At 40.5% G+C, this 15987-nt stretch overlaps 1 protein-coding gene across 1 annotated transcript in view; it reads left to right on the top strand.

Moving 5' to 3' along the window:
- ARSB (arylsulfatase B) overlaps positions 1-15987 on the top strand; it is a 260017-nt gene that overhangs the window by 224983 nt on the left and 19047 nt on the right. Inside the window, exon 7 of the mRNA XM_072606420.1 lies at positions 13887-14009. Within this exon, the coding sequence (XP_072462521.1) occupies positions 13887-14009 (123 nt within the window). The remainder of the gene's footprint in view (positions 1-13886; positions 14010-15987) is intronic.

The raw sequence follows: 15987 nt of genomic DNA, 5'->3' as shown, positions 1-15987 counted from the left end.
CTATCCTGCCCTCCATGTATTCCATTCTCTCCCTTGACCTGTCCTCCCAGAACAGTGTTTGCTATTATCCCTTTCCCCAATTTGCTGTCCCTTCTATTATCTTCCCTCTCCTATCCCCTTCCCTCTGCCTTCCTGCAGGGGAAAATAGATTTCCATATCCAATGGAGTGTGTATTACTCCCTCCTTAAGCCACATCCCATGAGAGTAAAGCTCACTTACTCCCTTTCATCTCCCCCCCTTCCCCTACATTGTAAAAGCTCTTTCTTGCCTCTTTTATGTGAGATGATTTGCTACATTCTACTTCTCCATTTCTTTTACTCCTAGTACATTCCACTCAACAGTAAATTTTATCTTTTTAGGTCTTCTCCCTTCATATTCAGCTGACCCCACCCTCTGTCTATGTGTATGTATGTGTATGTGCGTGTATGTGTATATGTATACATATACACACAAGCACCCATGTATATATACAGACCTACACATATATAATATACACATACATACATATCCATACACACCTACATTTATATATATACATATACATCATGTATACATATATATATACATATACATACACACACATATTCCTTTTAACTACCCTAATATTGAAAAAGGTCTCATGAGTTATAAATATCATCTTTCCATGTAGGAATATAAACAGCTAAACTTTAAGAAGTCCCTTATGGCTTCTCTTTCCTCTTTACCTTTCCATGTTTCTCTGGATTCTTGTATTCTAAAGTCAAATATTCTATTCAGCTCTGGTCTTTTCAACAAGAATGCTTGGAAGTCCTCTATTTCATTGAAATTCAATTTTTTTCCCTGAAGTATTATACTCAGTTTTGCTGGTTAGGTGATTTTTGGTTTTAATTCTATCTCCTTTTACCTCTGGAATATCATATTCCAAGTCCTTCGATCCCTTAGTGTAGAAGCTGCTAAATCCTGTGTTATCCTGATTGTATTTCCACAATACTTGAATTGTTTCTTTCCGGCTGCTTGTAATATTTTCTCCTTGACCTGGGAACTCTGGAATTTGGCTACAATATTCCTAGGAGTTTTGGGGTCTCTTTCAGGAGGTGATTGATGAATTCTTTCCATTTCTATTTTACCCTCTGGTTCTAGAATATCAGGGCAGTTTTTCTTGATAATTTCTTGAAAGATGATGTCTAGGCTCTTTTTCTGATCATGGTTTTCAGGTAGACCAATAATTTTTAAATTATCTCTCCTGGATCTATTTTCCAATGAGATATTTGACATTATCTTCTATTTTTTCATTCTTTTGGTTTTGTTTTATAATTTCTTGACCTCATAAAGTCATTAGCTTCCATCTGCTCCACTCTAATTTTTAAAGAATGATTTTCTTCAGTGAGCATTTGGATCTCCTTTTCCATTTGACCAGTTCTGCCTTTTTGGACCTCTTTTGTCAGTTGGATTAGTCTATTTTTAAGGTGTTATTTTCTTCAGCATTTTTTTGGGTCTCCTTTAGGAAGCTGTTGACTTTTTTTCATGATTTTCTTGCTCTTCATGATTTTTTTCACTCTCATTTGTCTTCCCAATTTTTCCTCTACCTCTCTTAACTTGATTTTCAGAATCCTTTTTGAGCTCTTTCATGACCTGAGACCATTGCATATTTTTTTTGGGAGACTTTGGAAGTAGAAGCCTTGACCTTGCTGTCTTCCTCCAGTTGTATGCTTTGGTCTTCCTCTGATTGTATGCTTTATTCTTCCTCATCCAAAAGAATGGCAGAAAATACCTTTTTCACCAAGAAAGTAAACTTCTGTAGTCTTATTTTCCCCCCTTTCTGGGCATTTTTTTTTTTACTTTTGAGTCCTTTGTCAAGTGGAAGGTGTACTACCCCAATCTTCAGAGGTTTTGTGCAGCTGTTTTCCAAGATATCTCTAGGGACCTGTATGTTTACAATTCCTCTAGAGTGGCATAGTCAAGGGAGAGGTGTTTACTCCTCTCCTGGCTTTCAAGCAACCACAGTTGGATTCCCTTTCTACAGCTGCTGCCAGCTCCAACAGGCCAGCACCCCTCCTCACACCAGAACTGTCACTCAGGAGTGAGACCCAGATCAGTGGCTCAATTCTTCCACCATCTATAGGCAGAGAGCTTCAGAATCACCCAGTGCTGTGGCAGTGACTACAGTTGCCCTGAGATTGGGACTGCAGCCAGACCACACTCTCCTCTTATCCAAGAGAAAGAGCTTTCTCACTGACATTTAAAGCCATCTTTAGCATTTGTGGGTTGAGAAATCTAGAAGCAGCATCTGCCTGTGATTCAGTGCCCTGAAGCCTGCTGCCATCCCATCTGTGCTCGCACAGCCCATGCTGGGCTACTCTCCACTCCAAGCCCGGTGTGATGGACCCTTCCTGCTCCAAGCCTGGTGTGATGGACCCTTCCTGCTCCAAGCCTGGTGTGATGGACCCTTCCTGCTCCAAGCCTGGTGTGATGGACCCTTCCTGCTCCAAGCCTGGTGTGATGGACCCTTCCTGCTCCAAGCCTCGTGTGATAGACCCTTCCTGCTCCAAGCCTCGTGTGATGGACCCTTCCTGCTCTAAGCCTCGTGTGATGGACCCTTCCTGTCAGCCTTCCAGGCTTTCTTTCACTCTGTCATTTTGTGGCTTCTGTTGCTCTAGAATTTGTTTCATTTTTTTATAGGTATTTTAAGGGTTTTGTGGGGAGAGCTCGAGCAGGTCCGTGCTTCTACTCCACAATCTTGGCCTTTCCTATTTATTTTTTTTTTAAATGCTGTCATTTAAACTTTAAGGATTCATGATTTAGCACATATGGATACATTCTCCTCATTAGTCACTTCACTGCATCCCTTAATAAATGGTCATCTAGAAGCACTGTGCCCGAAAAATTAATTACTTTGTCACCAAATGAATGCTAAACCCATCTTAAGTTTAGCCAGGCTTGGCTTTTGACAACAGACACAATTTCTGATTCAGAACTTTAATTCACCAGTAATCAAATTAATTAAAATTAAATTGTCCATTAATTCACATAGGTAAGATTCTAAGTATATTTGAATTTCAATATCTCTTTAAGTACAAACCTCATACCACCCTATCAGGGAATACTGAGTGGTTCCTTAAAGACAGTCAGAATTTAGAATGTCTTTGTTAAACTGGAGAAATGTTCAGAAACAAAAATAAACTTCACGGAATTAAATTCTGCGTGACAAATGTATGGGGAAAAGGAGCCTGAACAAGCATTCTCCAAAGCCTCCTTCCAATCCTTACGCTTGGCCCTTGGATTATAAGGAGGGAGGCAGGAACAGTCCCAGATGACTGGGACCTGGAATTGAAGTTTCCCTGATGTGACCCCAGGTTCTGTTCCTAAGTTAGTGGGTCTGTTTTTCCTGGAATAACAGTTAACCTAAACCCTTTCCTTTGTCTCTTTGCTTCAGTCTCATGAGTTGGTGGCAGTTGTCAGCTACTGGTTAAACCAATTCAGGTGCCCACTGTGCTAACGGGATCATCTGTAAGTCATTTCTGCATAAGAAAGGTGGTACATTAATAAATTATATTCATATATAGCTAGTCTTATTTATCTCAAGAGGCTCAAATAATATATGTGAAGGACTTTGCCAACTTTCAGATGTATGTAGGTTGTTATCACTGTTTTATATCTTGGTTTTATCTTTTGATGGAGTTGAGGTAGAAATAGCTCAAGAAATGTTTTATTCTATTATTTTTTTACATATTTGATATAATTTACATATTATTTTTACACATAACATATAACTGTTCTACAGGTCAATAAAGTAATTGCTTTTTGCAATTCAGTAAAAGTATTGAGATGTAAACCCATCTTCTTTAGACTCTCTAAAGCATCTTGACAACTTCAGTAGTGAAAAGGTTGATGGGAGAAACAAGCTGACAAATACTTCGCCCTGTTCCCACATTGTTTTAATTTCTTCTGCTAGTTCTCTATATTTTGAAAGATTAATGCTGCTATCTCTAGCATTTTTCCTACATATTTTTGTTACCCACTTTGCTGGAAGGAAAGTAGAATAACTCACACTCTGCTGCCATGTTTCCTGACACTAGTATTCTGTGGCCCTAAAGTTCAGCTCCCAGTGATGTGCTTCCCCATAACATTAGTAGTTATTATCAGTTAGTCAAACTTAATTAACTTTTAGTTAGAAGATTTATTAAGGACATAACAATAGTATTTGGCACCAAGCATGCCCCCAAAATTCTGTGACATAACCTCCCACCATCACTTAAAGAGTCCATGGGAAGGGATGCTTAAGTTTAGAAAGCACATATGGCAAAGTGGTAAGTATAGGTTATCTCATAGCTCTTGGAAGCCCTTTTGCACATCATTTGAACATCAAAATGTTCCTCACCTAGAGGGACCTAGATGTTCTGCTGGGCTCTTTATAGAGTCTTGAATCTGCCTTTCCTCATCACATTCTGCCCAATGCAGACACTGCCATAAGTCATTGCCCTGTCAGGGTCACTGCTAGGTTTAGAAAGCTAATGAAGATGTCCAAATTCTCTGACCTGCTGAAGGTCACAAGGTCTCTGTCTGGTAAAGGGGGAGGACAAATCTGACGTCAAGGTCAAGGCTCACCCTGTTTTTCCCTTTCCCCAAATGATTCCTTCTCAAGAACTTGGTTGGAGGATTCTAACACAAAGCTGCTAGATAGATGATTTCCTCAATTATGAACCAGTTTACTATTTTATAGATGGCCCACAGAGAATGACCAGATTTCCTCAGGCAATTGAAACATCACTGTGCAAAATCACCGCAGTTATCCAGTGTGCTTTCAAAAGACATCTAAGTTGATCAAGGATAGCCTCCTCTCCCCGCCAACTTAGTGTAAAGTTTATGATTTATTCTTAATCTTTAATTATGATTAATTAAATATTGTCCAGGCCTTTTTTGTACTTTATCAATCAAAATGTGTTTGCACATGGTTAAGATATCTTGTATACAGCATCTTGTCACTGTAAGTTGATAATTCTCTAAATTCACAGCAACACTTAAAATAGTATTTTTTCTACCTTTCCCACGGAAATTGGGGAGCTACTTGTTGACTGATTGGCTATTATTGGTAAGTTTCTAGACAATGAAGTTTTCCATTATATAGTAAGCCCTTGTTTGTACTCACTGATGTTGTAACCCCCAACATCACTTAATACAGTATTTTGTACATGACGTACATAATCATCAACTAGATGCCTGGCTGACTTATCCTCTGTACTGTAAGTCATAAAATGCTTGCTAAGATACCAACTTCATTTCACTCCTAGATCAACATTATCCAGCCACACTCTGATGCCCAAAGTATCAAGTTCAAAATTCTCAACTTTCCATTCAGGGTGCTTCTCAATCTACTCTCTTCCTTACCTTGTTCAACTTTCTTTCACATTATGCCCCCAACTTCCACTCTAAGCAGACAAATAGCTTTGACTGCCCTTCAAGACAAATGTTTTTCCAACTCCAAACTTTGGCTCATGCCACTTCCCTGCACCTAGAAAGCTCATCTTCTTTCCCATCTATCCAAATCTTTCTTTAGCATCCAGCCTAAATTCCATCTCCTTATGAAGCCTTACCAGCCACTTCAGCCTTGACCTCTCCCTCTGCTAGCATCCCGAGCCATCTAGTAGTGGGATGAGTGGCTTGAGGAGGTCCTTGGTCTCTCCAACAAAGGTGAATTGAGTACCTGTTGGGGATGTTAAAGGTCATTCTTGTGCAGGGACAGAACGAATTGGATGGAAATCCTTTCAGGCACTAAGGTTTTGTGATTCTGTATTATATGTTGTCTATATTACACTACCTATTTTGGCTCACAATTATATATTATCTTGTTTTATAGTACTGTTTAACTCTTTCATGTGCATATCTCTTATCTCCCCAAGGAGTTTCTAAGCTCCTTAGAGGGTAGAGATGGGATCTTTAGAATCTCACTCAGTTGTTACCTAAAAGAATTCTGGCACATAGTGGTGCTCAATAAATATTCACTGAATTGAATAAGAATGGGGAGGATAATCAACAATTATATGAAAGAAGGCTCTGAATCACTAACACTGAGACATATGCATTACCAACCCTCACACCTGTCAGTGACAAAGGGGGCAGAAGATAAAGATGGTAAATGTGTGAGGGATTGTGGGAAGAAAGACTAGTGGAGCTATGAACTGGTTCCATTCTGGGGGGAAAATGGGACTAAAATAAAATAATACAGAGAATAAGGGTGAGCTGCTCCAGGGAGGTCAAAGACAGAGGGAGAGAGCCCACAAATGCAAAAACATTTTTAGTAGCACGTTTTGTAGTAGTGAGAAACTGAAAACCAACTGGATATCTATGAACTAGAAAATGGCTGCAGGGTGGGGGAACCTGCAGCCTCAAGGCCACATGTGGCCTCAAAGCCACAGATTCCCCACCCCTGGACCAACTGTGAAATGTGACTTTAATGGAATACTATTGCACTGTACAAAATGATGAATATGAAAGACTCTAAGAAACTTGGCAGACACTTGTAGGAAGTACTGCAGAGCCAAGGAAGCAACCAAGAGAATGATGTACCTAGTGACCTCCCATAGTAATATAAAAGAAAATAACGCAGTGACCAATCTTGACTCCAAAGGATTGGTGTTGAAACACTCATCCTTCCAGAAAGCGGAGATGTGGTTGACTAGAGGCCAGGGTGTGCATCAGTAACAGGTTCTGTGAGAGTGGAGGGTGGGTGGGATTTACTTACAGTACACTTTTAAGTTTTAATCTAAATTGTTAACATTTTCTCCATCACTTTCTTAAGCCTAGACAATCAACAAACAATAAAACAAGCTGTGATTGATAGGATTTGCTCATTTCCAAAGTGCAAATGCTTACACAGAACATTTAGCAGTCAACTGTCTGGTTCAAACTGGCTCTATCACAGCCATGAGTAGGTACGTGCAATGAGCAGTATGTTGTCAGATTGGGTTTATTTATATTTCTTTGTTTTGTGGAGAGAGTAGACTGTCCTTGTATGTGACTCAAAGGGAGGCAAAACAGACATCTCTGTCCTCTTCTGTCCTTCTCCCTTTTCCAAGGGATACTTGAAGCCGTGCTAGGAGGGGAAATAAGAAGTTGGGGCCAGAGGCTACCACTCTGCTCCCCTGAGAGAGAGGGGGTACTAGGCTAGAATTGAATCTGTCTCATCTTTTAAATATTATTTGTCTAGAGGTTCAAGCTAACTTCTGATCACTTTGTCATTATTATTAGGGGGAAAGAAGGACCCCAAACTCTGTGACCAAGACTTGACCTTTTTCCCATCTCATACTAGTCCCACAATGAACACACATAGAGAAGAGCAAAGAAATCCAAGAAGGAATCAAAGAAGGCATGAGAATATATACAGACAATAGAGAGTGAATGAGTTCTACCTTTGGGAGCAAAGTAACTCAGATCAACCAAAAGAAAAGGTCCTGGATCTCACCCAAAGGGAAACCGCCCCCCCAAAGTCTCTAGTGTAGCAAGGCAGGGGTGGGGACATGATGGAGACTGCTAGCTACTCTCATGTTTTCCCAAAGACATGAACAACCTGAAGTGGGGTTGGCCTCTTCCATCTTTTCTCTTGAAGCTGAAAGCAAGAAGTTCCCTGAGTGAATTGATACTTGAAGGATGTAGAAGATTTGAAGCCTGATTGAGTTCCAAAAGGGACTAACCTTAAGGAGTCCCAAAGGGGGCTCAAAGAGGAGTGGCAGAAACTGGGGCTGTCTCACCTCACCCCAACTCTCATGCAGGGTACCTCTACCAATAAGGAGAGAGCCCCATACCAGTGGACTTGAGGACAAGGGTTAGATTCTCTGTTGAAGAGGAAGGGGAAGTAAGTACAGGAAATTAGTCATGTTTTTCAAAAAGCACCAATAGAGAAAAGGATCTATATATACAAAAATATTTATAGCTGCTCTTTTTGTGGCGGCAAAGAAGTGGAAATTAAAGGAATGCCCATCCATTGGGGAATGACTGAACAAGTTTTTGTATTTGATTGTGATGTAATACTGTTGTTATATAAGAAATGACAAGTAGGATGGTTTCAGAAAAACTTGGGAAGACTTAGATGAACTGATGCAAAGTGAAGTGAGCAGAACCAGGAGAACATTGTACATAGTAACAGCAACATTGTAACAGTGATCCACTGTGGGAAACTTTGCTATGGTGATCAGTATAATGATCCAAGACAATTCCAAGGGACCATGATGAAAAAATAGAGAGAGAGAACTGATGCAGTGTGAGCCCGGATTGAAGTGTTTTTTTCACTTTATTTTTCTTGCTTTTTTTTTTCAACATTGCTAATATGAAAATGTGCCTTACATGATTTTACATGTATAATTGATATTATATTGCTTGATTTCTCAATATTCTGGAGGGAGGGAGAGAATTTGAAACTCAAAATTTTTTTAAAATAATAAATTTATCTTTTAAAAAAAATTATGATTTTTAAAAGCATTAATGGAACATTCATTTTTTTTAAAAGGGTAGGGGAAAATCCATCTACCAGTAGGTTTCATGACTTAGTTTTCTTTTATTAAAATAAATTTTTTTCAGTCAACAAAAATTGATTTTATCTCCCTCCCACCTTCCTACTCCCATAGTAAAAAACAAAACAAAAAAAAAATCACATCTCTTGTAACAAATACACAACATGAAGGGAAAAAAGCATTCTCCATTAGCCATATCCAAAAAATACAATCATTAGTTTTCTTTGATAGAAATGCCATTCAAATCTTTTCAGTTCTGTGATCTCATTAGTGGTTCCTTGAGATTAAAGGCCACCTTAATGAATAAGTCCATGAACAGGATGCAGTTGGACAATGGCAGGTTCCATTCTTCTGGTCTTAGGGTTTCAGTTCCTGTATATGCTCTTGCTTGGACCAGCCATTCAGGGCAGCGTAGATCTTAGCACAAAGGTGTTTGGCATGGAAGGCGTGGGCAATGAGGGTGGGTAGGTGGGTTTACATGACTCTGTGCTATGTGTGTAGATCCCAAAGTCTGATCCACTGAATCAGTGTGGAATGCAGTATTCCTCAAGCTGTGATTTTTGTTCTTCAGAAAGTCTTCATAAAGCCAAGATTTACAGTGCAAAGTACAAGAAAATTAGAAAACAGCTGACGTCTTTCATCACTTAGACTTACTATTTAGATATTTTATGTTCCTGTTTTGTATATGTTTGGCCAGAACATGAAGAGATGTGACATGACTACATTTCCCCTTTTCTGTTTATAATTTCACAAATCAGATATCCATCCTCTGTAACAAACATCCTTCCATATCAAAATATGACCTTTATATAAACTTGGTTGGTGTAAATAGTGAGGTTGTCTCTTTTATTTTTTTGCTGTAGGCTGTACATTAAGAACACACTTCCCGTGATCAATAGCCTCACATGTCTAGGCCACCAGGATCATCTGTTTACTTTGGAACCCAAATGTACCCAAACAAACCAGGGAGCCATGAGTGTGAAGCAGTCCTTCCTCTGGTACCAAAGACTTGTTGGTGTGAGATTGTTGAGACTTAGAGGTCTGAAACCACAGATGTTTATTTGCTCAGTCTCCATCGTATCTCTGTAATGGCCTTGATTGAAATGGTGACTAAGCATTGTGCCTACACTACCCTTTCACCACTATGAAATGTAGTTGTGCAATATATTCCCAACCCTTGGGAGATCTGCATTAGATCAGGGCACATCAGGCAGAAGACATTTTATGAAAATAAGAGTAGCTAGCAGTATCCATGGAAAGAAAGATATTAAACTGAACCTGATATAATCGTTAATGACCTCATGGCCCTGGAGAAGAGATCGCAAAACTCATTTCCTTCACCTCGTAGGGGTGTGAAATCTTGCCTGTACTTAAACTGCTGGTTTTTCTGAGTTCCTTTGTGGGTTTTTTCTCTTTTTACAAAAATCCTTTTTATAAGGGAGGGTTCTTTGGGTGGGGAGAGGAATGGAAAGGGGTGTGTTCAGAAATAAAGATGATGTAAGGACCTAAAAATATCCAAGCCTGGTCACAGAGAGAAGAGGAGGAAATGTACCTTTGTCCCGTATTTGCAGAGACTGAGGACTATGGGTCTGGGGCGTCGCATACCCCTTGAGATTTAGTTCATGTGTTGGATTAGTTTTGCTGAAGTACTTTTTTCCCCATGTTTTTTATTCTTTGTTATAAGGGATGGGATTTGGGGTGAATATATTAGAGAATGGGGGTAAAGTAAAAACAGAAGATATCAGTCATTTAAAGGTTATCACTAAAAAATAAGATTCTCTTAAAAGAAGTAAAAAGAGTAGTCATTGCATAGATGAAATTCTATTAAAGCCCTGCATTTGTCCGTAGAGGTAGGAGCTAACTCTGGGATTTCACTGGCATAGGGCACGACCAATGCAGGCTCTTACTTTATCTTCTTGGAAACTTGTGGTCCAATATGGAAATATGTTTGACATGATTGCACATTTATAACCTGTGTCAAATGGCCTACTGTCTTTGGGAGGAAGGGAGAGAGGACATTTGGAATTCAAAATTGTATTTTAAAAAATGAATGTTAAAAATTGTCTTTACATGTCGTTGGGGAAAATATGATTGAAAAGAGGAAGGAAGGAAAGAAGGAAGGAAGGAAGGAAGGAAGGAAGGAAGGAAGGAAGGAAGGAAGGAAGGAAGGGAGGGAGGGAGGGAGGGAGGGAGGAAGGAAGGAAGGAAGGAAGGAAGGAAGGAAGGAAGGAAGGGAGGGAGAACATTTGGAATTCAAAATTGTATTTTAAAAAATGAATGTTAAAAATTGTCTTTACATGTCATTGGGGAAAATATGATTGAAAAGAGGAAGGAAGGAAGGAAGGAGGGAAGGAAGGAAGGAAGGAAGGAAGGGAGGGAGGGAGGGAGGAAGGAAGGGAGGGAGGGAGGGAGGGAGGAAGGAAGGAAGGAAGGAAGGAAGGAAGGAAGGAAGGAAGGAAGGAAGGAAGGAAGGAAGGAAGGAAGGATGGATTTGGTCATCTTGGAGAATCCCTAGAGACCTATAGGGCAAGTGACTTGTTAAGTATCACGTAGCCAGGATGTGTCAGAGGTGAGACTTGAATCCAGGTCTTCCTGGCTCAGAGCCAGCCCTCTGCTTCTGCTTCATTTGTAGATAAAGAACAAAAAGCATAGCTAATATTTGTTAAATTCAATAGCTTAGGTAATATTTTTTAAAATCAGTCAGCATTTAAGTGCCTATTATGTGCCAGGCACTGTGTGAAGTACTGGTACAATGCAGGTGCTCAAAGTCCATCAGGTTCAGGACCCCGTATTCCATGGTGAGAAATATAAAAAGAGACAGGAGCTGGCTTTTGCCCTCCAGGCCCTTAGAGACAGAAAAAACCTTTTCAATCATTTTTTTCCTCCCAGCACAAAGGCTCCAGGAATGAGGTACCATTTTAAAGAGCTATCATAACCATTATATACACAGTCAGACAAATGAGGACTTAAAACCTTAGGCTCTACTTGCCACAGCTGAGCCCTGAGTCTTGACTATTCAGTTCTGGATAAAGTTGTGTAAAGTATAAATTTTTGGTGCCAATCAGCCAATCACCCAAGACCAGAAATGTGACTACACACCAGCTCTGTGCCCAAACTCATCCTTTGCCCTCATAACCAGGAGAGATAATGTGGCACAGACACCAGAGGGTGAGACCAGAAGGTCTGATGATCAGCAGGTGACTCAGTGCTCTAGGAACGACTTTAAGCAATCACAGTTTTGTCAGCTTTCATCAGCAAAGTAAATTGTCCTTCCAAAAGTTCTCCTCAAAGATGGAATCCCTGATCTGGACAAGTCCAAGTTTCCTTTGTGCCATGCACAAAAGAAATGGACCACATTTTTATTATAAAAAATAATTCATTTCACAAGCAAAATAGATGTTTTTATATTTTAATTTGAACACGAGTGTCTGATCACCTACAAAAGCGCTCATCTGAATTCTGAACAAGACAAGGCAGCAATAGTGACTGCTTAAAGGTCATGACAGCCGGATGCTCACACATGGCAAACATCCACAGATGGTGTGATCACCGAGGAAAAGCCGAGCGCAGAGAAGTTCATTATCAGATTCCCTGGCCAGCAGGGGACTTTAAAAAATAAAAGCCCATAGGAACCACTCATAAAATCAATCAAATTGGAAATGTGCCGCTTTTAGAGGTATAACTAAGGTCCCAGGTTTGGAATATTTGGCCTATAATCCCATATTCAGTTAGAAAGAAAAAATATTTATTGAAGAGGCATTTTAGAATGCTTTCTCTGTGCCACGAACTGGAGGTACAAACATGAAAGCAAAGAGTCCTTGCCCTCAGTTAACTTACTTTCTAAAGGAGAGGATGACGGAAAGTTATAGAAGTGGTGAGTGGAGCCCAAAGTGGAGCCCATACCTTTTCCAGTAGCAATGCCAACATGGATTTGATTATGATTCTTGAACTAGAAGTGCAACTGGGTAGCACAGGGTAGAGAGTGCTGGCCCTGGGGTCAGGAAGACCTAAGTGCAAGTTCAGCATCTAATACTTAAGCAAGTCACTTATCCCCTTTTGGCCTCAATTTCCTCATCTGTAAAAGCGGGATAATAATAGGTGCTATCTCCCAGACTTGTGAGGATCAAATGAGATAATATTGGCCAAGTTTTATTATATGAGAGTAAGGGAGCCTTGACATTTAAAGAGGCAGCAAAGTTTGGGTGAGAAGGCACAGCCAGAGACTGTGACTTGTGAGGACAGTGAGGCCCCAGAGCAGGAGGTCACGAGGTTTCTGAGGTGGAAGAGTAAGTCCTTCAGGACTGCAGTAAGTCCTCCACTCACGAGCTATGTTACCCTGAGCAAGTCACTTCACCTCAGTCTCCTCATCTGTAAAATAGGATAATAAGAGCACCTGCCTCCCAGGGTTGCTACAAGGACCAAATGAGACAGTATTTGTAACATGCTGAGCACAGTGCCTTGCACATAGGAGGCACTTAATAAATACTTATTTCCTTCCTTCCTTCCTTCCTTCTTCTGGAACAGTGACCAGGAGTAAGAGCCCTACCTTCCCCCTTTCCGTTCTGCCTAGGGCAGGTTGAGCAGGTGTGGATGGATTGCAATCTTCATCGTACATCGTACATCCTTAAAGTCCTCCATTATTTGCAGTTTATCAACACATCCTCTCGCAGGAAGTGAGAGCCCTCAGTCCCTGCATTCTCTTCACAACAGATGGTTTGACCTAGTGGAGCCAGGGCTGGCCTCAGGACCAGGGAGACCTGGGTTCAAGGGTAGCCTCTGACATTTCCTGGCACACGGGCAATGCTCTGAGATTATAACTCACAGAGGACGTGCCATCCTTTTCTTTTAATTTCTGGAATAAAACAAGCATATCGTAGCACAGTGAACAAGATAATCATCTTGCTCTGCACATCTTGCTGTTTCTTGCAAATACACAACTAAATTGTCATGTGAATTTCTTTTTTTCCTTCCTTCCTCCCTCCCCCAGGTGATGTGTCATTCTGTGTTGGTAGAGTTTCCTCAGTAAGAAATTCCATAGAGCAGTGAAATCACAGGACTGCTCCCCCCATCTTTAAACACTCCCCCCTGCCAAAATACTGCAACAGAGCAATGTATCACTCAATAAAAGCAGGACATCAACACTTTAAAGCTATATCAGAGTTCAAATGTCTTCAGGATGCTTCTTTTCCAATTGTTTGGGACAGATAGTTAATGTTATTATAACTTATTGTAAAATATAATAATATAACTATTTAATGAAGAATTCATTTCCAGGGCAAACCTGTTTTACACTCCAGTGTTGAATCAAGGCTATTTAGTGTTCTAGAAGAGAAATAAAAAGTGGGTCTGTAACTATGTGGGACTGAAGTTTTAATCTCCTCCTTCCATGTTGTTTCCTTTCAGGTCCAGGAAACACTAGGTCTTCCTCAAAGGGTGATTCCTTTCCTAGAACACATTCCACCTTCAATGTTTCTATCCATGCAGCAATTCGATATGGAAACTGGAAACTACTGACTGGCTACCCAGGTAGTAAAATTATTATAAATTTGCAGCTATAGTATGCAAAAGGAGGACGGAGAGACTGTTACATTATGTGCAGTCAGTGGTGGGGCCTTACTCCCCTACTTTCAATTCCTTATCTTAATGCCTTCTCTTTTCCATTTCCCTTTGCTTTCTTCTTCTCTATCCCCAAACTCTGCCCCTTTCCTGCCCCTACCCAGACACCTGGAAGGCTAAAAATGGTCTTTAAAATGTTTTATGATCCTTCATGCTGTGTGGCAGAAGGAAAGGACTATTTCTTCAAGGTTTTCCCATCCCTCTTTTTGCTAGGCAACCTGTTCTCAATTACAGTGCACTCACTATTATTATTTCCCAGGTTTTTCCAAAGGTTTGTGTTCAAGATAATCAAGCAAACATTTACACATTAAACCAATGATCCTTATAAGGCATGTTCTTTGAGCTGCTAAGTGAGCAAAGTGGATTTCATTGGCTACTTTTTACTAAAACCATTAGAAATTCACTCTAAAAAGGGGGAAAGGAAAAATCTTTCCCCCTCAGTTTTTTGAAAAGTAGATATTTCAAATGCTTGCCACCATTCAACAGTGTTGAATGAGCGTTCGTTAAGTGAGTGTTGTGGGCAGGGGTGTGCTGGAGGCAGCTCAAATGGCAGCAGACAACCAATTGTTAAATTTTCGGTCTGAGTAGTTATACCTCAGAAATTGGCAATTGCTACAAATCAGGTCTTGATTTATTGTTCTATGGTTGTTTAGTCTTAAGAAAGTGTTGATAATGCAGATTAAACTTAAAAGTATATTATGGGCACATCTTTCCCCCCAGGAGATGGTTTTTAAAATTATCAACACATTCCTGACTATGTCAGGATCACCTTACTAAGGTTGCAAAGGGGAAGAAAAGTAAGTCCTTATCTTGAAGGAATTTCTATTCTATTACAGATAATGAATGTAAATACAGAAAAAGAAACACAAGTTTTATATATTATATGTAATTTCCAAGGGAGAAGGTACTAGCACTGGGGAGGCTTGAAGCAGAGGTCAGTTAGGCAAAGGCACAGAGATGAGAAGTGGGATGTCATACGTGGAGGTTGGCAAGAAGGCTAGCATGGCAGAAGCGTAGAGTGAGTGGAGAGAAGGAATGAGGAATGCACCCAGTAAGGTTGGCTGGAGCCAAATGGTGGAGAGTTTTAAATCTAACCTGGATCTCCAAAATGAGGGACCATGTCCTATCCTCAAAGAGGTATGTGCTCATCTAGTCAGAAAGTGGGAAGTTGGGTCACATCTCTTCCATCCCTGGAATAGCTAACCCTGAGGCTTTTCTCTAACATAATAATGCCTACCTTTATTCTCCAACATTGTTGTATTCTGCCCCCTGCCTCCCCTGTGCAGGCTCTTAATTTCCACCTCTTAACCTGTTATCACTGCCAGTTACCATTGGAAAAATTCCCACCTCTCTGTATACCCTCTTCTGTCTCTCAGTTCAGCTGTGACTGTGGTAAGAGGACCTCAGATGGTGGATTCTGTGCCCTGTGGGATCTCAGTTAGGTAGCATTAGTCCTGAAATCAAAAAGACCTGATCTCCAATGCAGCTGCAGACACTTACCAGCTGTGTGACACTGGGCAAATTACTTAATCTCAGTCCACCTCCGTTTCCTCATCTGTAAAATAGGGATAGTAATAGCACCTACCTCCCAGGGTAGCTACAAGGATCAAGTGAGATAGTATTTGTAACAAGCTGAGCTTAGTACCTTGCACATAGTAGCCACTTAATAAATGCAGTGACCAGGGGTGAGTCCCTACCTCCCCCTTTTCATTTTGAGTGGGGCAGGATGAGCAGGTATGGATGGGTTGCGATCTGACCATACATCTCATAACGTTATCTCCCCTGCCCCCACTCACCTCCATCTGCCTTCCACATTTCCCTATTTCTTTTGAGGGCATGACCATTCTTTTGGGCATCCAGGTTCACAATGCTGGAGTGATCTTCAGCT

Source organism: Notamacropus eugenii, chromosome 4 (genome assembly GCF_028372415.1).
Source record: "Notamacropus eugenii isolate mMacEug1 chromosome 4, mMacEug1.pri_v2, whole genome shotgun sequence".
Lineage (NCBI taxonomy): Eukaryota > Metazoa > Chordata > Mammalia > Diprotodontia > Macropodidae > Notamacropus > Notamacropus eugenii.
The sequence above is the reverse complement of the archived record's forward strand: the minus strand, read 5'-3'. Positions and strand labels throughout refer to the sequence as shown.